Raw genomic sequence first — 23,389 nt, 5'->3', positions numbered from 1 at the left:
CCGATCAATGCCGGCATTTGATCAACATAAAGGGTAAGACTTCCATCATACTACGTACCCATGCTAAAACAAATTATCACCATTTCACTTTTTAATATTAATTCCTGCATTTCTAAATTGCTGATTCCACATCCAAAAAATGGGGTACCACAAACTTGAATGAAAAACCTCCATTTTTGTTATCTGAAAATTGTACTGTGAACATTAATAAGTGAAGAACAATAAACAAAAGCTAGGATATATGGAGCCCACAAATTAAACAATCCTGAGAACTTTGGGAGCATTATACAAGTAATTATAAAAGTAAAACATGAATGAGCTGTATGAGGCTTTATAGTACCAACTACTCTGCACCAATATCCTTCGCGCAGAATAATTTAGCCGTAGAAAACGGTTCAACTAACAAGTTCCCCCACGCATATTCAAATTGATTCTACTAACATTTCTCAACCTACTTTTCAGGCTCTTAATTTCCCAGCAAAAGTAATTGACTCTTCAACCTCTGTCTACTGTGAAATGCCTAAACATGTAGTGACTGAATTGACACTGCAACTGCAATAATTTCTCCCTATAATTCATATATACTTCAACTCTTATGGACTTCAACTGCAGCTAGCGTCGGTGATGCTCACAACATATCATAGCCTACACTAATAATAAAAATAAGGCTCCAAATAACTATAGTATAATTAAGTTTTCTTTTGTAAAAAAACAATTAGAGCCTCAATTATGATAAAAAGTTAGTCAATTATCTTTAATTAAGGCCCCATTTACGGTAAACATAAATACAAAGAATTAATTAATTCCAAGATATTAAGACTTTAAAGGAAATGAAAGAAAAAATTGGAAAGTTACATTAAATGCACTCCTAAACAGTTACTAATTAAGGCCCCATTTACGGTAAACATAAATACAAAGAACTAATTAATTCCAAGATATTAAGACTTTAAAGGAAATGAAAGAAAAAATTGGAAAGTTACATTAAATGCACTCCTAAACAGTTACTAAACTCACAGTTTCATCTTCACTTAAAACCAATATATTGGCTAATTTCGTTCATTAAATAATTTTTAGAATAAAGTAAATTTGGATTTTGCAAACTAAATTCTACATAAAAAAAGAATTATATATAGCTCAACACAAAATATGACATCTGTTGAAATTAAACGTCTCCTAACAAAAATGAATTTTGCAAGTCATTTGGAAAAAAAAAAAATTAAGGGCAAAAGTAAAAAAGAATGATTTAAAATTAAGATTATTTAATTAAATATTTAAATTTTTTTAAAAAAAGACCATACTTAAGTTTGTCGCCTTAGGCCTCAAAATCTATTAAGTCTACCTTGGAACCACCACTAAGTTGAGTATGTGATCAAATGTGTTGCGACTTTGTGGTCGAGTATCGGAAGAGGTTAATTATAGGCAAGATTAAAATGTTTTGATACTATGTGTGAGCATAGTGTTAAATGGAGCCACTCAAAGAAAAATGGCTACTGTCGGGCCATCGACTGCAGAACGTGATGGTATGTTACAATCCAAAGCATCTAGTTAGCTCACATGACTTAAGTATAATTTTACTCTTGGACATCCGTCCTTTACAAGTCAGTCTTTAAAAAAGAATTATACTCAAAATTTGTACCAAGGGAGTAGACATGCTTAAAGGACCAAACGACTGCAACAACTCCATTGTGGGGGTTGATTGATATATATGATTCCAGTTGTCTCCTCTTAACGTATTGCAATGGTTAATTGGGTCTATCAGTTTCTCCAACAAAATTATGGCCCACGCCTTCTTTTCAACACTTGGTGCGCAATGGTTAACGCTTCTTCCCCGCGAAAACTTATCCCAAACCACGTGAATGTCAACATCTCTGTGTTTTAAGTATCCCAATTGGGGAGTCTTTCATAAATTCTCAATCTTTTCTACTTATTATTTTTTTATTTTTTCATTCTATTTTTTAATCTTATCCATTGTGAATCAAAAAAGTGTATTAAAGGGTATTATAGGAATATAATAAAAAAAGGTATTATAGAAATATAATAAAAATGTAGCATTTTTGACAAACATAACCAAATTTTCTAATAAGAATTGAATCATATTTCAATCAAATTTTTTAAAATATCATTACTTATAAAAATAATATCTCAAATAACCATTCTTTTTTTTTTTTTCCCGGGCAAAGTCTACCGGCCGCTAACTCTAAGCAAAGGGGGCTAAGCCGATAAGGTTCCGAAAGAGAGGAATGTACGGACCAATACTTGCCTAGAAGGGATGTGCAGGACACACAACCTCGCTCCAGGGGATATGCAGAGCCAATTATGTATTGCTCTAAGAATTTGTAAAGCCAGTTATGTATGTGTACGTGGTTTCACTTTCATAACTACATAGAATAATGATTTTTATGAAAGAAAAAGGTTTTAGGAGAAACTTAACAGAACTTTCTAAACTTCCACGTATTTTGAAATTACTTACTTAAAGTTTAAAAACTCTCAATTTACATTTAAGATATCGAACTTTCAATTTTAAGCAATGTCTTCTCTCTGTTAGGATTTTATATAAATCTTGTCAAAATACCATGTTTTTTATTATAAAAATAAAAAATAATGAATTACAAAGATTCAGGCTTTGGTCAAGATTTAACCAAATTTGAAAAAATACCCATGTTTGAATTTTTACAATTTTATATTTTTTTATAAAAGAAAAATAAGGATAATTTGAAAATTTCAAGATTTAACAAAAATTCCTAAGATATCGGAGACATTGCAAAAAATTCTCTAAGCTAAGAATTTTTAAATTTTAGAGGATAATTTCAAATCTTGTAAAATATTTGGAGGATTTTGTTAAGTTTCCCCGAATTAAAGGTTTAATAAAATGGATGTTTACGAAACAAATATTTGGGAATGAAAGGTTACGAGGGAAATGTTTTTAATAAAATGTTTTATGAGAGAAATATTTATGAAAGTAAGTTCTACAAAGTAATGTTTTATCAAAAGATACTTTTATATTTAAGATCGATGTTTTCTATAACTGCGTGATGATTGCAATCACACACTAACACTAGTTTACTTGTGTTATTGAGTTGTAAACTCATCATTCTACCTGTAAATATAAATTTATAGTGAAAGAAGAACATCACTAGTTTACTTGTGTTATTGAGTTGTAAACTCATCATTCTACTTGTAAATATAAATTTATAGTGAAAGAAGAACATTAGCGCAACAATGGGATAGAAGCGACAAGTAGGGCAGGCAATTTAACCGGGAAATCGACACAAACATAATACGTTGTTTTAAGATTAGGGTTTAGGTTAAACGGGTTCAGATCATAAACGGGTCACCTGTTTAATAAACATGTCGAGTTCGGGTTTGACATAAACGGCGGGTTAATTGGGCTCGTGGGTTAACACGTTTATACAATTTATTTATTTTTAAAATTTTATTTTTATTTTTTTAAGTAAATTTTAACTTTAACTTAATTTAGAGCTGACAATTTAACCTGCGACTTGCGAACACGACACATAGTTTTAGGGTTAGAGTTTAGGTTAAACAGGTTCGCGTCATAAACGGGTCGTTTGTGACCTGTTTAATAAATGTGTCACGTTCGGGTTGGCATAAACGGGGTTGGGGGTTAACCGGGTTGACACGAACCCAACACATGAATCCGTTTTGCCAACCCTAGTAGCAAGTGTAACCCTTGGCTTTTAAAACGAGCTGCAAATAGAAAATATCGAATTTTTCATGTGAGGCCACTAAATAACACACGGACATACCCACACAACCAAAAAATTTTGTATGTAATATTTATATTTCGATATTAATTTTTTAAAACTTTCAAGAAAATTAATTAATGGTGATTTGATAAAGAATATGTATAATTGATCAATAATTGTTATAGAACTTATAGGTATGATTTATTATTATGCAACATGAGTTTTAAAGGAGTGTCATGTCCGCATTTGCCTGCACCACAAAGCAATAAAAACAATTAGTACTGCTTCACTTGAATAGTTGAATTGTTCATTTGTTCCATCCTTCACTAATGGATTGTCCCTTTCTTGCAATTGACAAAGCCCATTTAAGCCCAAAAAAAAATTAATGGATTTGCCTTCCTTGCAATTGACAAAGCCCATTTAAGGCCGAAAAAAATAAATAAATAAACAAATAACAAAAACAAAAACAAATAACAAAAAACAAAAGGAAGGGAAAAATATAAAAAAGCCTTCCAAATTAACAGCCGTTTGTAATAGAGTCTCACAATGTTAAAATGTACTAAAATAGCCCATCAAACTACCAAATTGTATCAAAAAGACCACTTATTTTTTTATATTCCTATAATACCCTTATTCTTTTAACAAATAAAATAATAAAACCTTTGATTGTATCAAACTACCAAATTGTATCAAAATTTAGCCCTCCAAGGACTTTTTTTTTTTTTTTTTTGAATATCTAAAGAACCTTTGGTTTTACTTTCAGACGATAAGAAGCAATTTGTAATTTAGGCCAACTATAGTGACTAATTATTTATTTATTCTAATTTTATTTTATTTTATTTTTGTATTTATTTGCCCATTGGTTTTTTTTTTTTTTAATTGTTTGTTTTTTTTTTTACAATTATTTTATTTGCTAAAAGAACAGGAGTATTATAGGAATATAAAAAAATAAGTGGCATTTTTTATACATTTTGGTAGTTTGATGGGCTACGTTAGTAGGCTTTATCGCAACGGCAGTTAGTTTGGGGGGCTTTTTTATATTTTCCCCCAAAAAAAGAACTAATGGATTGCCCTTTCTTGCAACTTGCAAGACAATGCCCATTTATGCCAAAAAAAAAAAAAAAAAAAAAAAGCAAATAAGCAAGATGGAAATTGGACTCAAATTGCTTATTAAGAGTGCGTTTGACAGTACGATTTCATAAACAAAAATAGGGAATTTAAATCAAATCGTAGAAAATGAATTGTTTGAGATTGTGTTTTTAAAAATTGTGATTTGAAACGTAAATATCTATGTTTTCAAATCGCAAGCAAAAAGATGCTTTTTAAAAAATACACAGTTATAAAAGCTAAACTGTGATTTTAAATATCAAACCGTTATTTTGTTAAACGTTTATCTGCCTTTAAAAAAATCACATTTTCAAATCACAAAATTTAAAATCGTTATTTTTAAAGTGCACTTTTTGAAATTACAAACCCAAACAGAACCTAAATAAATTGCACTAATGTTGGTGACGCTTAGAATTGAGTTGATCTCTGAACAAAAATTCTTCGGAAGAAGAAAGAGAGACATGATGTAAGAGGGGATAGCATTAGCAACAGATTTTATCAATGTGGTTCTAGCTGCTTGAGAAAGCAATTTGGCTTTCCAACTAGTAACTTTGGCAAAAATCCTCTCCTTTAGCTCAATAAAAGAGTCACTCTTTTTCCGATCAAAGAAAAGAGGAAGGCCCAAATACTTGGCCCTGGCTGGAATAGAAGGCAACCTAAGAATACTACTGATGGAGGCTTTGATGGCAGGCTTGCAATTCCTGTGCTAGAAAAGATAGCAGACTTAGAGAAATTGATACATTGCCCAGACCAAAGAGACTAGGTATTGAGACAACTGAGAATGGCAAAAGCTTCATCACTATTAGCCCTGGATCATTTGCAAACAGCAAATGGAAAATAGGAGGACTCATTCTTGCAATTTTTATTCCATGGAGGGAACCCAAAGTTTCTTCTTTCAACAAGAGTCTAGATAAAATTTAAGACCGTAGGATAAAAAGAGAAGGAGAGGGGGGATCTCTTTGCCTTAGTCCTCGGGAAGGCTGGAATTTGCCATAGGGAGCACCATCCAGGAGAATGGAAAAAGAGGCAGTAGTGAGACACTGACTTATCCAATCAATCCATGTTGGGTGGAAGGCAAGCAGGGAGAAAATTTCCAGGAGAAAATTCTATTCCATAGAGTCAAAAGCCTTCTCCATGTCTAACTTCAAAGCCATTAGACCACTATTGCCTTTTTTTTTGCTGCTTCATAGTGCGAAAGACCTCATGGTCGAGAATGGTATTGTCATGAATCGATCTCTCTTTCAAAAAAGCAGATTGAGTGGGAGAAGCAATCTTGTAGAGAACAAGCTTGAGCCTATTGGACAAAATTTTAGAAATAATCTTGTAGTTGAAGTCGATGAGACTAATAGGCCTAAAGTGGTTCACCAATGAGGGGTTGTCCACATTAGGGATGAATGCAATATTGATGTGATTAAAAGCCTTAAGCATAAATCCTTCCCTAAAAAAAGATTGGACGGAAGCAATAACACAGTTCTTCACAATAGGCCAATAAGATTTGTAAAAAAGACGCGTCATACCATCAGGACAAAGAGCTTTGTTAAGGCCCAGGTCAAAAATAGCAGAAAAAATTTCACATTCATCAGTAATGAAACACAAACAAGAATTCTAATCGCAAGTTGTATTGCGAAAATGGATGCCCTTCTATGGAATGCTTTTTCTTTTTCTTTTTTTAAGTCAGGTCGCATCAAGATATCACATACTAGGGCCTGGGCCTGAAATGGAAGGCTGATACATTCTCCAAATCGACGTTACCGCTAAAAAGGATTATGGGAGGATCTAACAATTTGCCTAATTTGCACGATTTATTATTTATTATTGAATTTCTACACTAAAAACATACTATTTTGTGTTTTGTTATGTTCTAACATAAAGGAAAATGAAGAAAATAAAATTTTGATGGACCTGAAAAGAAAATTCGAACTTTTTTCCCCCTTTACGGTTTGAAGTCATTGTTGTTGAACAAAGGAACTATGTTTCTAGGTCCTCAATTTTTTTTTTTTTTTTTTTTTTAATTCAGTTCTTAATATTTATGCAACTATTACATTCATAATGGCCAATCGTTGGCACTGACGATTTTGCATTAGAGAAGTGGGTTAGATCTTAAAGAGCCCTCTGATTCTTGCTATCTTAGGCCATTGCGGATAAAAATGATTTCTTCGAAATCAGTCTATAAAATTGTTGTCATTTGTGCATGTAAGAAACACATAATTTTTTAATAGTTCTATCAAAAAGCCGAGAAACGTACATATTCCTCCTTTTTGGGTCTGTCTTGATCCTCCTTAGAGCCATTAATTGCCTTTGTGCTTATTCACCACATGCCGCTCCAACACGTGTGTGGTGCACAAACCACCGCCGTTCCTATTCATTTTTGGTTCATGCGCCTAGTCTTCAGCTCCCCACTCTCTCCCACACTGGATCTCCATAGTTAGTTTCCTGTTTTTGCCTATGGTGATCCTCAGAGATCTGATTGCAAATCGTTTTGAGGTGTTCTTCGAACATTGTGCTGGTGCCTCCCACAAATAGCTTCGATTCAACTTTCATTAGCGCCTTCCCTACTGTTATTGGCGTTCGGAAAGGGTTGAAACCTTTTGAAGTTTGTGCCACTTCTTATGCCTCATGGTCGTGCCCTCTTTGATATGTTATTGCCTTATTGACGGCATTTTTTCTTGGCATTTGTGCCAAGAATACATAGGGTAATGTCATTCTTTTGGCACATTTTCTTTTATATTTATGCTTACTCGCACTAATTTGGTTGTATCGGAGCTTATTGCTATGTTGCCCTATGTTTTATATTCATACCCTTTTCTATATTTTGTTTGGTGTAATCATTCCCTCCCCATTGCCTTGTTGTAAAAAAACAATAAAAATAAAAAATAAAATAATAAATAAAAATAAATAATAATAATAATAATAATAATAATAAAAAGCCAAGATACTCAAAATTTCGAGTTTCACTAAAACCAGCTAAACTATTCTAATGAATTTGCACTCATATGTCCTAATTTAGAGCTAGCAATATGCACAAATTATCACTCACTCAATAAAAACTTGCAACGAATTTAATTCATTAATATTTACCAAGCATAATGTGCATCAAAAAACCATCTCCTATGGTTTTGGCTTTGTTCTAGCCATGAATAGCACCATCTGCCACCTTGACAAGTACATAATGGTGCCTCTGTCTCGTTATAATCTAGCGTTAGAAAGCTTCAGATGCTACAAATGAAGTCCATAACATAACCGAATTCAATAAAATGCCGTCCATAAAATGTAAGTTGCATAAATAAAGTCCATGAACATGACAATCCAGAAATGGAGTTCACAAAAATGCAATATAAATAAACCAAATCATGTCAAAGCCACAAAAAGTAATCAGAGTGGAGAGCTGGGTGGGGGCCAGTGGTGCCTGTTGGGGATGCTGCACACCTAATCCTCCAAAGCTAGGATTGTAAAACCCATTGTTCCCAGGTACGTATGAGGAATGGATGGGAAAGGTAACTGTGTGGAGGGTTCCCTAATCAGTGTCAACGCATTCATGTACGCTACTCATCCCTTAGGGCATATTCTTGCAACCTTTTCAGCTGTAAGATGCATTCCCCAATGGTTAGCACTCTCATCCAACTAGTCAAAATAACTCAAAATGCTAAAATGGGTCTAAAATGCTCTGCATCCGGCTCGCCAAATTATTGAAATATTTGGTGTGGGTCATCAAAAATGGTGAGTACTGCACCAAATGTTCTTTATGCTTGCTTTTTTTAAGGAATGAATAAAGAAATCTTTGAAAAAAAATATTTAAATGAAATAATAAAAGTGAATAATTTAAGTGTTGAACCGATGTATGCTCTTTGAAAAAGTAGGTATCTAAAATAAATAAATGTGACTTTTTAGCTAAAATAGAGAATAAATTTACTTAGCCAAAGATGTTGGCTCACCTGAGGGAACAACTGTGGCTGTGATCGACTAGTATTGACTATAATGGCCTCATAGAGCTCAGACATCTACCTATCAATCCCACTGGCAGGTGTATTTCGAGCTCTACAAGCAATGGCATGGTACTGAATGACCCCCCTTCAAATGCAGGATGAGACTTCATGAATGGAGCAATGGCATATATACACTAATAAGATTAAAGGAATTTCATACCACAACTTATAACAGTTATTTCAATGAATACAGTCTAAGTTTGGCCATTCACAGTAATAGGATCCTTCCTAATTCTAGTGTAACCATCTAACTTGCACCAACTAGTCTATATTTTTTTCATTGCAGTAAAAAGGTTTTTATTTTAACGACGCTACTATCAATAATCAAATATCCAACACTTATCACTCACCCGATAAATAGAATGCCTTGAAAAAGGAAAAGAACAAAATTAAAACATGAGAGAAATTTGAGGGGATACAAACCTCACGGTGAGGGCGAATCGGCACGGCGTGGGGCGTTTCGGCAAGAGGAGGAGCGATTTCGACAGGGTAAGCGGTGAGGTGCTGTTGGGTATGAGGTGAGTGGTGAGAGGAAGAGGGATATCGACACGGCGACGAGCATGTCAACCAGGGTGACGCCGGCATGCTATCGGCAGAGTTTAGTAGCCGGTGGAGGGTGGTATGGTTGGAGACTTCTCCTGTGAGAGCCGAGAGGGGATGGTGACCATGGGGCCGGTGGATGTGTGAACTGTTGACTGAACATGCTTATTTTTTTAAGAAAATAAAAAACAAAAACAAAACAGCACTTTGCAGACTTGGGCTGCCCATGCTTTCCTTCTTTATTTATTTATTTATTTTTATGAGATGAAAAACAGGATACATACAAGAGGTGTACTGACTAACTAAAAGTATTACGAAGAAGTAAACGAAAATGATAGGTTCCAATCATGCATAGTAATGGAAACACAACTAATTTCTGAAAGATGATCCACGATACAAATCTTCACGTTGGCCGGAGAATTACCAGATTATTAGAGTGATAGCTAGAATTGTTGAAATAATGATGAGGTGAAAATAAGCAGAAGCAAGAGATAGAAAGTAACACAAGAATTGTAAGGGTGGTTCGGTGTTAGTCTTTAGACACTTATGTCTACCACTCTGAATAGTCCTTATTTACATTGTGCTTATTAACTTAATTTGTCTACAATACAAATGTCTCTATTTATAGAATAGTGGACAAATACAACTATACCAGTATATTAATCAAATCTTCATGATTCAATTACAATTCCAATATTTAATTATAAGCAACTGTTAAATAGATAATATTTGATATCAACTTAATTATGTAATATAATATTTTAAGATCCCTCTCAAACTCAAGGTAGAAGATTCTAGAACCTTGGTTTGAAATCAGAAACAATAATGATGACGGTGATGGCAGAGGCCGGGAACGAGCCGTAGACGATGGCGGCTACCGAAGGAGACAAAGCCTAGAAGGCGGCCAACAACGGCGGCTGGTTAATGCAGAATGGCCGACAACGGGCTATAATTCAAAATAGCCGATAATAGGCAAAACTCTAGAAAGGGGCCGACAACGGGCAAAGGCTGACAATTAGCAACATTTCATCCCAAAAGCTTAAGCTTATGGGCTTAGGTCAACTTTCGTATATTAAGTACTCTTTTTCTTTGTTTTATATATATATATATATATATATATATATATATATATATATATATTTTCTCAATATGTGACACAATCCTCACAAATGTAATCACAACAAATCTTCCCTCACTTGTGAGTCTCTGCCACATTGACTAAACTCCCCCTCACATAAGAATGTCATGCGTACTCCAAGAGAAATGACACTATTTTTTACCAAAGTCAAACCAAACGCGTCAAACCAAGACATTCGCATCAGCAATAACGGAAACTAACTATGGGCTTTAATACCAATTGTTGGGAAGACAAACACCAAGGGAGTCAAGTAAATTAATATATGTATTAGGACGCCACTTCTAGCCCAAAATCCTAAACTTATGGGCTTAGGTCCACTTAAGTATATTAAGTACTCTTTTCCTTTATATTTTCTCAATGTGTGACACAATCCTCACAAATGTATGCACAGCAAATCTCTCATCACTTGTGAGTCTCTACCACATTGACTAAACTCCCAATCACATAAGAGTGTCACGCGTACTCCAAGAGAAATGACACTTATCTTTTACCGAAGTCAAACCAAAACATTTGTATCAACAATAACAGAAGTTAACTATGGGTTTTGATACTGATTGTTGGAAAGACAAACACCAAGGGAGTCAAGTAATTAATATATATATTAGGACACCACTTCTAGCCTAAAATCCTAAACTTATGGGCTTGAGTCCACTTAAGTATATTATGTACTATTTTTCTTTATATTTTCTCAATGTGTGGCACATTCTTTACAAATGTATGGACAACAAATCTCCCATCACTTATGAGTCTCTACCACATTGATCAAACTCCCCCTTACATAAGAGTGTCATGCGTATTTCAAGAGAAACAACACTATTTTTTACCGAAGTTAAACCAAACGCGTTAAACTAAGACATTTGTATCAGCAATAGCAGAAGCTAACCATGAGCTTTGATACCGATTGTTGGGAAGACAAACACCAAGGGAGTCAAGTAAATTAATATATGCATTTGGACATCACTTCTAGCCCAAAATCTTAAGCTTACGGGCTTGGGTCCACTTAATTAAGTATATTAAGTACTATTTTTCTTTATATTTTCTCAATGTGGGACACAAACCTCACAAGTGTATGCACAACAAATTTCTTCTCACTTCTGAGTCTCTACCACATTGACTAAAGTCTACCACATTGACCAAACTCCCCCTCACATAAGAGTGATATGTGTACTCTAAGAGAAATGACACTCGTCAAACTAAGACATTCATATCAGCAACAGCAGAAGCTAACTATAGGCTTTGATACAATTGTTGGGGAGACAAATACCAAGGGAGTTGAGTAAATTAATATACATATTAGGATACCACTTCTAGTCCAAAAGCCTAAGCTTATGGGCTTGGGTACACGTAAGTGTATTGCGTATTATTTTTCTTTATATTTTTCTAAGGTGGGATACAAACCTTACAAGTGTATACACAACAAAATATATTTTTCGTATATTATAACAAGATTTATGCAAAGCTCCATACATAAAGAAGATTTTGTCTAACTTTAGCATGCAAAACTCTAAGAGGTGACTAATTTCCTTCACGCATGGAGTCCCTTTTACCAAAGAGCATTGTCCTAAAACACGCCATGACAAAGACGAGGTGAGCATTATTTCTTATGCTTTAGCTGTTAAAAGTTCCGATGTATGCTATGCTTCGTACAAAGCCCGGCATATGTTTTGGAGTTAGCATAGTTAGCACATATTAATTAAATATTGACCATCACATTGGGTAGTGGTAAAGCATATATTCAAGTATTTAAGTATTTTCAGAGAATGGAAAACTATATGCTTGCCTACCAATGTGAGGATTTGATAATGACTAGTAGTTACACAGATTCTAACTTCTAGTTAGGTTGTAAACCTTGACCATGAAATCCATTTCATTGAAATTGAAGGATCTTCATTCCTTTACTTTGAAAGGGTTAAAATTTATTTGCAATTAATTTTTATATTATTATTGCTGGAATTCTTCGTTTTGTTTTAGCAATTTATTCATCCAATAATTAGGACACCACCCTAATATATTCGAGAAGCCAAACAAACCCTACATAATTACATTCATATGAAAATAGAACCCTATATTCACGAGGCTCAAATAGCAAACACAATAACACGAGATCCAAAAAATAAACAAAAAAACATAAATTTCTTTCTCCAAAAAACAAAAATGATGCAAAATGACTGAAAGGAAGAGAACAGATACACATATCAAAAAAAGAAGTGGTATCGAATCAATCAGAGAGAGATTTGGGAATTTTGATGCATCGTAGTTCTAGGGACTGGATAGAAAAGAGTAGATCAAGGTGGAGAGGATTGAACAACAGAGCTTCGGGTAGAGGGTAGACTTGAATGAAGCGGAACCCATTAGCGTCCACTTTGGGACTTTTAGCGTTCAAATGATGTCGCCCCCAAAGACCAAATTTCTTGTAGTAAGGCAACTATGGTGACGAACACGGCGTGCGGGATTAGGATCCCTTACAATTTTAATTGTGAATTCTCAAATTACAAAATTTATATTGTTTTTAAGCATTAAAATGCTTCAAAAATATCACATATTAAAAATGTGGCATGTTACAATTGAAAATTAAGTATATTTTCATGGGGTTGTTGCTCTCTGTGTAGTAAAAATGTTTGAACAAAAAATTATATTTTGGTCTTTTAAAGAAGAGAAAAATATAAAAAAAGCCCTCTAAACTAACAATCGTTTGTGATATAGCCCTACAATGTTCAAAACATACTAAAATAACCCATCAAACTACTAAAGTGTGTCAAAAAGGCTACATCTTTTTTAATATTCATACAATACCCCTATTCTTTTAAAAACTAAATAAAAAAATTAATAAAATAAAAAATAAACTAAACTTTTTTTAAAACAAAAAAAAAAAAAAGAAAAAAAAGAAAAACCAATGGGCAAATAAATACAATTTTTTTTTTGGAATAAATAAAAAATTAGTCAATGTAATTGGCTTAAATTACAAATTACTTGTGTGGTATAAAAAATATGGATAAATGCAAAATCTTTGCCCTGTGGTTGGCTCAACTGGCAACATCACTTTCCTTTTAAAACAAAAAACAAAAATTAAAAAATTAAAAATTAATATTTTAGTTTTTTATTTTATTAATTTATTAATTTTTTATTTTATTTTTTAAAAGAATAAGGGTATTATAAGAATATAAAAAAAGATGTGACATTTTTGACACATTTTAGTAGTTTGATGGACTACTTTAGAACCTTTTGAACATCGTGAGGCTCTTTCAAAAACAACTGTTACTTGTTAGTTTGGGAAGATTTTTTATATTTTTCCCTTTAAAGAATAAACGCCTCTTCAAAAGTGAAAGCATTTTGAGAAAGCAATTTTTTCTGCCTACCTCGACAACTTGCCATGGCAAGTTGTCAAGGTAGGCAGAAAAAATACATGACATTTTCAAAGCTTTTTGATGCATATATACGGTCTAAATTCTATAATTTGATAATTTACAATTTCTTTGAAATTGTAGATAATCTTGATTTAGTGGTTTTTTTAAAAAAAAATAAAAATAAAGAAAAAGATAAAGAAAAACTAAAACATTACAACAAAGAGAATGCCGAAAAAAGAACATAACAGAAAATGTTGAGTAGCATTTATTTTTTTTGAAACCCTAGGTGATATTTTCGAACAGTTGAAGTTGAGAGAATAAAAAATAAAATAAAATAAAATAATTTTTTAAACAAAAAGTATTTCTAACATTTTAAAAATTACATATAATAATATAACATTAGTATCCTTATCTACATATCTTTAAACCACTATTTGGGTGGTTCTAGATAGGTTTATAAAAAGCAAATCCTGCCTATTGGGATGATAGGAAAAAGGTCGACCATTAGCCTTAATGATGGGTGGAGCCTAGCACTAGCAGGCCGGCCAATTATACCCTCTACCAATAATTCCATAGAATGAAATAGTCTTTGTTAAGAGCCGACAGAAATTTCCTCCAAATCTATAGATTTATAAAAAGTAAATCCTGCCTATTGGGATGTTAAGCTTAGAGCCTCAGAACAGCGTACTAAAATGACTTGCTTATCTTGAAGATCGATCGCTTTCTCAGCCGCCTGTCCCCACAATCAGGAGCAGCCAACTTTTGAAATGAATAAAGACAAAGCTTAATATATGTAGACCATATATAAAGTAAGCAGTAAGCACTAATGATTTTATTTATTAGCCCCAAAAACTATATATGAATCTGAAACATCGTACTCTACACAATTTCCATGATAAGAAAGACAATATAATTAATAACCACCCAATTTCAAACTAACATGAATACATAAAAAGATCTAAAGACGTGATTTGTAAGAGCAAAAGACGATCAGGTCCTGGAGTCGACGGCCAGAAGGGTGCTGAGATTCATTGGGTTGATGTACTTGGTGGATCCAGTCATGATTGTTTGTACGATGATCCTGTTGGCCCTTTCAGATGGATGAAATGGATCCCAAAAAGCATAAATGTCTCTGTTCGGGCACAGGTTGGACGCCGGCGTGCATAGTCCGATCCCGTTGTATGGCCCTTGCCCGCAGCATGCTATCTTTGATGTTACAAATCCTACAAAACCATCACAATCATCTTCTTATTCATCTCTTACTGCTTCACACTTCAGACTACTCAAACATGTACAAACCCTACTTCTGCAACTAGGGGTGCCGGAGCTAGATTTTTAGGTTTGAGATGGACAAAACTATATAAAAAAAAATGTTTTTAAGGGAATATTTTAAAAATAAAAAATTAAGGGGGAAGTTTTAAAATTTTGGAGGACCAATCCCTACCAAACCTTCACTTGGGTCCGCCACCCCTATTTGCTGGCAGCTATAGATTCGGCCTCTGTTTTCTAAACCCTAAAGTGAAAGTTTCAACCAATTCTTAATTCTTTTTTTTTTTTCATAATAATTAGTTAAGACTGATACGCTAGCATTGTGGAATAGTTGTGGGATAAAAATATAATTTTCAGCATTACTCGTCTCTAAGTTAAATTTTTAGAATAATATTATTTTGTAGACTCTTGTACAACTGCCATACAACAAAATGACGTGACAGTAAAAATCAGTACTTATAAAACAAAAAATTAAGTGTTAATCTAAAAACTAATTTTTACTCTCACATTGTTCAATTTTACGAAAGTTGTATAGATTTTTATTATGAAACATGAGAGTTAAAATACCTAGCATTTTTTCAAAAGAATGATGTGACAGTAAAAATTTGACAGATGTGATATTATTTCATGCATGCTTTTATTTATTAAAATAATAAATCCCATAATAGTGACACATCAATTCTAAACCAAATTTTTTAGAAAAGTATTAAAAACCTAGCATTAATTCTTGTTATTTTTAAGCCACCCTAACTTAATCTGGCATTTACTCCCGGTGGCCCCACAAATTCCCTCTTCAATACAACATTTCTGCCTCCTCTGCGTATGTGTGACAGTGTGAGTCGTTGTGTCACATTAATTATTAATTCTTGAATCGCGTTCTGTGCATAATATTTGATCCACCAAGACTCATTATATATAATAAAATATAAAATATTCAATATTCTTAAAAAATAACTTAATTTGCTGCAAAGTATAATAAATTATTTATGGAGGCCAGGTTGAGATGCATGCATAGTACGTACCATAAGCTCCAGGATTGCTAACAAAATCCATGTGCATGTCAAAAGCATTTCCGAAAACGAACACATCCGACCCAATCTCTCTGTTAAGTTGATTAAGCAGTTGAGCCACTTGTGGGTTGAACAAGTTTGTGGCTCGTTGCAGCTCCTCCGAGCACTCACCATTTCTGCTACGCATGGCCAGCTCCGCCGGAACACAGCCCAGCGGTCCTGTACCTGTCACCAAAACCCTCCGTGCTCCCAGCTCGTATATTCTCTGCATATTCAAACACAAGCCGATCGATCAATCTCAATAAGTTAATAACATAACACTTATATATATATCAGTGTTATGTTATTTAGGATGCTTATGTATTAATTGCCATATAACTCTGACGTGGTAACCTAAAGACTTGGTGTTGGTTGGTGACCAAGGCTTTAATAGTGGCAGAATCGTTGTTGGCCTCACCAACCAAATTGTCTTACAATAACTCCAAGCTGCCTCCCTCACGTACATCACATAAATATGAGTCATAAATAATCATAAATGCGTCCCCACTCACCATTATTATTTTCTTCCTACTTTCGTGTGACCTTCGTGTTGAGTCTCTCGACTACCATTTATGGTTTTACAACCGTGTTCGACAATGGATCAGAGAAAAAGGGTGTGAAACACTGTCGTAGTAAATTTGATTAATATAAGAGAAAAAAATAAGAATTAAAAAGTGAAAAAATTTATTTCGTAATAATTTTTTTATTTAAATAGTAATAAAAAGTGATTCATGTAATATAAAAAGTAAAAATATTAGAATTGATTTTAAAAAAAAAAATTTGGTTTTTCCGTCGGTCCGGTCCGGTCCGATCCTTTGCCAAACACAGCCGCAATGAATTAAACTCAAATTGTGAAATATGGTGTTATAAATGGATTAGGATTTTCTATAATTTCTATAAAATTATAGATTCTCAAATTACATAATTTAAACTGTTTTTATGTATTAAAACGCTTAAAAAATGTTATACGTTAAAAATGTGGCATATTATCGAGGTAACCAAAAATAATTTCCTTTCGAAAAGGTTCATCTTCACTTTTGTAGAAAGGCTTCTTCTTTATAAAATTAAAAGATAATTTTTTGGTCAAATCTTTTTTACAACATAGATTGTAAGAACGTAATAAAAATATACTTAATTCACAACTGAAAATATATCACATTTTCAATAGGTGATATTTTTCAAGAGTTTCGATGCCTAACAACAATCAAAAGTATGCAATTTGAGAATCTACTATATTTTTTCTAAAATTGTAGAGGATTCTAATTCGTCATAAATAGCATATTTTAACCAACTTTCTTTTTTTGGTTTTCATAAAATGATTGACACTAAAAGTTAGGTTAACCAGTATGCTATGTCTGCCACTCATACATAAATGAGTAAGAAAAGTAGCATTAGTCGACATGAAAATAGGGTTTTGTTCTACATTAGTCATTTCAAGAGTATAAAAGACTAATTAATAATTATTTTAGTTTTTTTTTAAAATATTTATAACATGTAATCTAATATTGAAGGAATTATCAAAATATTAATTCAATTAAAAGTGATTATTGTAACAATATAACATAAATATAATTAATTACCATTAAAAGTTTTCGGTACTCCGAAACGACATAGACAACGTAGTCCGGGAGAGCAAATTGGCGAGATCTTGCGGAGAAGGGGACCAAGTAGTAGTTGTTCACAAAGTCGTTGCCTCCTACGGTGATGAGGACCAGCGCGTCGTTTACAATCTGCTTAGCTTGGTCGGCTCCGACGAGAGCGCTCAACCGTTGTTGGTATTGTTGAAAGTACAACAGTTGTTGGTACATTCGGATTATGTATAGCTGCAAATTAAACAAACAATTTTCATAATTTAATTTTATGATAAAAAAAATAAAAAAAAATAAAAAAAACTAGAATGCTATATGACTGCAGTACAATTAGAATATTGTGGTATTGAAAAATTAGTCATTGGATTTTGTCTTTTTTACAAGTGCTGATCTAAGGCTATAACTTATTTTCACTGTCACATCATAAAGTTTTATCACACTCGTTGTATAGTAATTTTTCTTTTACAAGTGTTGATCTAAGGGTTACAATATTTACTGCCATACCGTCAAGTTGTATTACAGTCGTATAACAATTTTTCTCTTACAAGTGCTGATCTAAGGGTTACTTTCACTACCATATCGTCAAGTTGTATTACAATTTGTATAACAATTTTTCTTTTACAAGTGTTACCTAAAGGTTACTTTGACTGCTATATCGTCAAGTTGTATTACAGTCATATAGCAATATACTAAATATTATTAATAAAACATAGAATAATGTTAAGTATTACACTTTCATTATACTCTAATCACACTGAGCTAATATGAGACTACTCATCAGTCTTTGTATAAGCCCTTAAAAAAAAAAAAAAAAAAATCAAAAGTTGACGAATAGTTGAGTGAGGCTGACTGAGATAAAAGTGGAGATAAATAGGTAGTATTTAGTATTACTCGAAAATATAAGTTATCTTATCCAATAAAACAGAGTAAAATTACAGTGTTACTTTGAAAATGAAAACAATAATAATAATAACAACAAAAAATCCAACAGAACAATAACAATAATTAGTTTGCTTTGGCTTTACAATTAATACATATACTTACAAATTGGATTCCGGTGTCGTTGAGAATTCCAATCCCAGCAGAAGCAAAGTTAGCACCGACAAGCAGTCTTTCTCCGGTGAGCTGTGGGCTCAAGTACGGCAACGTGGTTTCCGCGCCCATTTGCTCACCTGACAAAACATGTAGCATAACATTAATCAAGTAATAAAACGACATATAGTTCAGTAAATAACACAAATATTAATTAATGTATGTAGAGTAGAACCCTACTGATAATATCCGGGATGTTAAGCCCGTTTGAAAAACGACCGGTAGCTCTGTGAGTCGGAGAGTCAATGCCATAAGGGTAGGAGTCGGCGCGGGCAGTGGTGGCGAGGTAGTCGTTGTTGCCATTATCAACCAAAGAATCGCCGAAAACAAAGAAAGCTCGAGCCTCGGCTCGTGAAGAAAAACTAGTCAAAGTTAGAAGCAGAGAAAGAAAACCCAGAAAGCTTATGCTTTCCATTGAAATGGAGTTGCAAGCTAGAAGCTGGAGGAGACAGCCCTTTTGTGTAGACTAGCAAGCAAGCCAACTCGTGAGTGAGTGAATACGTACCCGTGGCTTTATATAAAGCTCCATTATGCGTATCACATTAAATTGTTTGTGCTACCACCACCACCACTGGATAGAGACAAGGAGTAAGAGAATCTTGGTGAAGTAATTTTATTTTTTATTTTTTATTTTTTTTGCATTGTTGAGTACTATTCAATATTCATCATGACGTCTTGAATTTTCCATTTCGATTGATAAATGTGACAGTCTAGCAATGGGTAATATATCTGTCGGAATTTATCTTTATTATTCAATTCGTCTAATAAAGTTGTTAGTGAAAATTTTTGTGAAGTTATATTAATTAAAAAAAAAAAAAACATGAAATTAACTACATATATCGCTTAAATGGGAATTGCCTTAATTATCACTTAACTCTAGCGGCCGTTCTCCATCCCGTGCGTGAAGTCAACACTCAAGACACATTAAGAGTCAAACCTTTTTGTTTATTATTTTATTATTTTTTGTTTTCTTTTGATTTAATTGTTACATTTTTGTTAACAGCCCCTTTAAATAAAAGAAAAAAAAAATTCATAAAACGGTTATCTCACTGCAGCTTATAGCACTGATAGTACGTAGCTTTCCTTTTTCTTTTTCTATACTATATATTTAAATATTCTTTAAAAGAGTATATTCTATCAGATAAATGTTAGAGAGAAAAAAGAGAAAGGAGAAAGCCATTTAAATATTTTTTTTTGCCGAATAAATGCAAGTGGAAAGAGAAAGCATTTTTTCTAAAAAAAATAAATTGTTATAAGAGAAGTGAAAATGCTACCCAATTCCTTTCGGTTTCTCTTGGTTTAGAGTACTAGCAACAATTTTCCTTAGATTTTTCTTAAATATAGAAAACCAAACTACTTTTTTTGCCAATTTAAATAAACTCCACTGTAGCTTCATTTATCATTTCCTTATACCATTTAAATATTCTTTATGTTAAATGTTAGGGGAAATAGAGAGTAAAGAAAAACCATTTAAATATTGTTTCAAATAAATATTAGAGGAATTAGAGAGAAAAAAGAGAAAACCTTAAATTTAGGGAACACCAAAGAAGTATATTTCAAGTGATTGTTTAAGAGTTTTCTGTGCATTTTGGAAAGGGAATTGGATTTAGGAAAGCTATTGCTAGAGTTCTTAGGGAACACCAATGGAGCGTTGCAAGTTTTTTTAAGAGTTTTCTCTGCATTTATGGAAAAGAATGGGATTTAAGGAGTCTGTCGCTAGTGCTCTTATATATCATTTTATTTTATATATATATATATATATATATATATATAGAGAGAGAGAGAGAGAGAGAGAGAGAGATGGATGCTAGAAATTACACTTTTATCCAACTTTTATTTTACTTTGTTGATATTGCATTGTCAATCAACTATTGTTAAAAAAAAAACAAAAAACAAAACAAAATACAAAGTGTCTAAAATTGCATTCTACGTGGTCTTAGAGAAACACAATCATAAAGTATCAAATCTGAATTGAGGTTTTTGGAAATTTTCCTTTCAATGTAGACAATTAAATTATCCGCAAGAAATTCATCCTCCATTTTCTTATGAAATCTTGTTTTAACAATTTTCATAGCTGAGAATGCTCGTTCGGTAGTTGTTGTAGACACTGGAATAGTTAAAACATGACGAATCAATCTATCAATAAGATAATACGTGTTGAGACAATTGTCAACACTGGTAGCAACTTGATTGTAAAACCTGCTAAGAGTAAAAAAATGGATCAATGATGGAAGGCTGCAAAGTGGGGGGTGTGGTAGTCATTCCACCTCCGACGCCGAAGTTAGAATTATAGAGAATGAGAGTAAATAACAATAGAGTAATGATAATGAAATGAAAGTAGTAGAGATAGAATTCACTGTATTTGGTGTTGTGGTAGGTTGCTCTTTTTATAGATGCAGCTGAGAGTAAGAGTCATTCTGGGATTCGTACTCGATTTCCCTAATCTTTGGGAACGGTTGATCAGTGATTATCTCTATGACAATCTTTGGAGAGGTTTGCATGATGATTTCCACATGCACCTGGACTCCTTTTGACAAGATTTAGTTTGTTATGCCTGGATTGGGTCTGTTGAGCCTTGATTGGGCTCCCTTGATCGTTGGACCTGCAGGATCTTGCGCCCAACTATATGATTTGAGGTGGACCTAGTGATAACACCTGGTTTTGAGGGCTTGTGCTTAATGTGCTTAATGAGCTATGGGATTTTCATTCACAATGGGCATTTGCCCTAGCTTGGTAAAAGCGAGAAATATTTTATCTCATCAATACCTTGCCATTCCCTTAGGTCATAGTGGTGGCCTAATGAGAATTAATTTCTTTCTTCGCACCAATATTGTTACCTTTGTTTTTTGCAACTCTTGTATATATTTCTTTGAATTCGATCCGAGCATGTTCCACCAAAGTCGGGAAAAATCCTCGCACTAACTACTCTATAATTGATTTTGATTTTGGGAGAAGAGTTTGGTGATAGCAGGCCCAAGAAGATACCTTGTACATCCGAAGATGGTGATTTAATTGGTATGTAGGCATACTCGTGCACTGTTCGAGTAGTATGAGGTTTAAAACATGAGTCCATAGGTATATGTCACTACAAGAAACTGAGTCATCAGGGGCGACTCATTAGGGGCGACTATAAAGTCGCCCCTAATACTCAACTATTAGGGGCGACTTTTGAAAGTCGCCCCTAATAGTTATGTATTAGCGTCCACATCTAAGTGGACGCTAATAGTCGACCCAAAAGATGAATAATAGCGTCCACTCTAGGGTGGACGCTAATAACTCGACCCTAATATACTCGCGGGAAATATTCAAAAGGCGGGAAAAAGATCATTAGCGTCGACTTTTCAAGTCGACGCTAATGCCTAATCATTAGGGTCGACTTTGTCGACCCTAAAGAGTGTATGGATGAATTAAAAAATTAAAAAAAAAAATCATTTTATTTACCAATAGCGTCCACTAAGAGTGGACGCTAAAGTGTTATCATTAGGGTCGACTTGGGTGTCGACCCTAATGCTTAAGTATTAGGGTCGACTTTGTCGACCCTAAAGAGTGTGGGAAGGAATTAAAAAAAAAATTAAAAAAACCTAATATTCATAACCAATAGCGTCCACTTTTAGTGGACGCTAAAGAGTTATCATTAGGGTCGACTTGAGAGTCGACCCTAATGCTTAAGTATTAGGGTCGACAAAAGTCGACCCTAAAGAGTGTGGGAAGGAATTAAAAAAAAATTAAAAAAACCTAATATTCATAACCAATAGCGTCCACTTTTAGTGGACGCTAAAGAGTTATCATTAGGGTCGACTTGAGAGTCGACCCTAATGCTTAAGTATTAGGGTCGACAAAAGTCGACCCTAAAGAGTGTGGGAAGGAATTAAAAAAAAATTAAAAAAACCTAATATTCATAACCAATAGCGTCCACTAAAAGTGGACGCTAAAGTGTTATCATTAGGGTCGACTCTCAAGTCGACCCTAATGCTTAAGTATTAGGGGCGACAAAGTCGACCCTAAAGAGTGTGTGCAGGAATTAAAAAAAATAAAAAAAAAATACATTTAACCACCAATAGCGTCCACTTTTTGTGGACGCTAAAGAGTTATCATTAGGGTCGACTTGGGTGTCGACCCTAATGCTTAAGTATTAGGGTCGACAAAGTCGACCCTAAAGAGTGTGGGGAGGAATTAAAAAAACCTAATATTCATAACCAATAGCGTCCACTTTTAGTGGACGCTAAAGTGTTATCATTAGGGTCGACTCTCAGGTCGACCCTAATGCTTAAGTATTAGGGGCGACAAAGTCGACCTTAAAGAGTGTGTGCAGGAATTAAAAAAAAATTAAAAAAAAATACATTTAACCACCAATAGCGTCCACTTTTTGTGGACGCTAAAGAGTTATCATTAGGGTCGACTTGGGTGTCGACCCTAATGCTTAAGTATTAGGGTCGACTTTTGTCGACCCTAAAGAGTGTGGGGAGGAATTAAAAAAAAATTAAAAAAACCTAATATTCATAACCAATAGCGTCCACTTTTAGTGGACGCTAAAGAGTTATCATTAGGGTCGACTTGAGAGTCGACCCTAA

At 33.7% G+C, this 23,389-nt stretch overlaps 1 protein-coding gene across 1 annotated transcript; it reads right to left on the bottom strand.

Annotated features, from left to right (window-relative positions):
- Positions 1–14,624: 14,624 nt before the first annotated feature.
- LOC132170572 (GDSL esterase/lipase At5g33370) lies at positions 14,625–19,316 on the bottom strand. The gene is made up of 5 exons (XM_059581594.2): positions 18,999–19,316; positions 18,771–18,898; positions 17,718–17,960; positions 16,111–16,363; positions 14,625–15,042 (listed from the first exon to the last, which is right to left on the bottom strand). Exons 1-5 carry the CDS (start codon positions 19,231–19,233, stop codon positions 14,810–14,812), a joined length of 1,092 nt encoding a protein of 363 aa, XP_059437577.2. The 5' UTR covers positions 19,234–19,316; the 3' UTR covers positions 14,625–14,809.
- Between the last annotated feature and the right edge of the window lie 4,073 nt (positions 19,317–23,389).

The sequence above is a fragment of the Corylus avellana genome, chromosome 1 (genome assembly GCF_965113065.1).
Source record: "Corylus avellana chromosome 1, dhCorAvel1.hap1.2, whole genome shotgun sequence".
Classification (NCBI taxonomy): Eukaryota; Viridiplantae; Streptophyta; class Magnoliopsida; order Fagales; family Betulaceae; genus Corylus; species Corylus avellana.
Note: the sequence above shows the minus strand (reverse complement) of the source record. Positions and strands in the feature narration are given on the sequence as shown.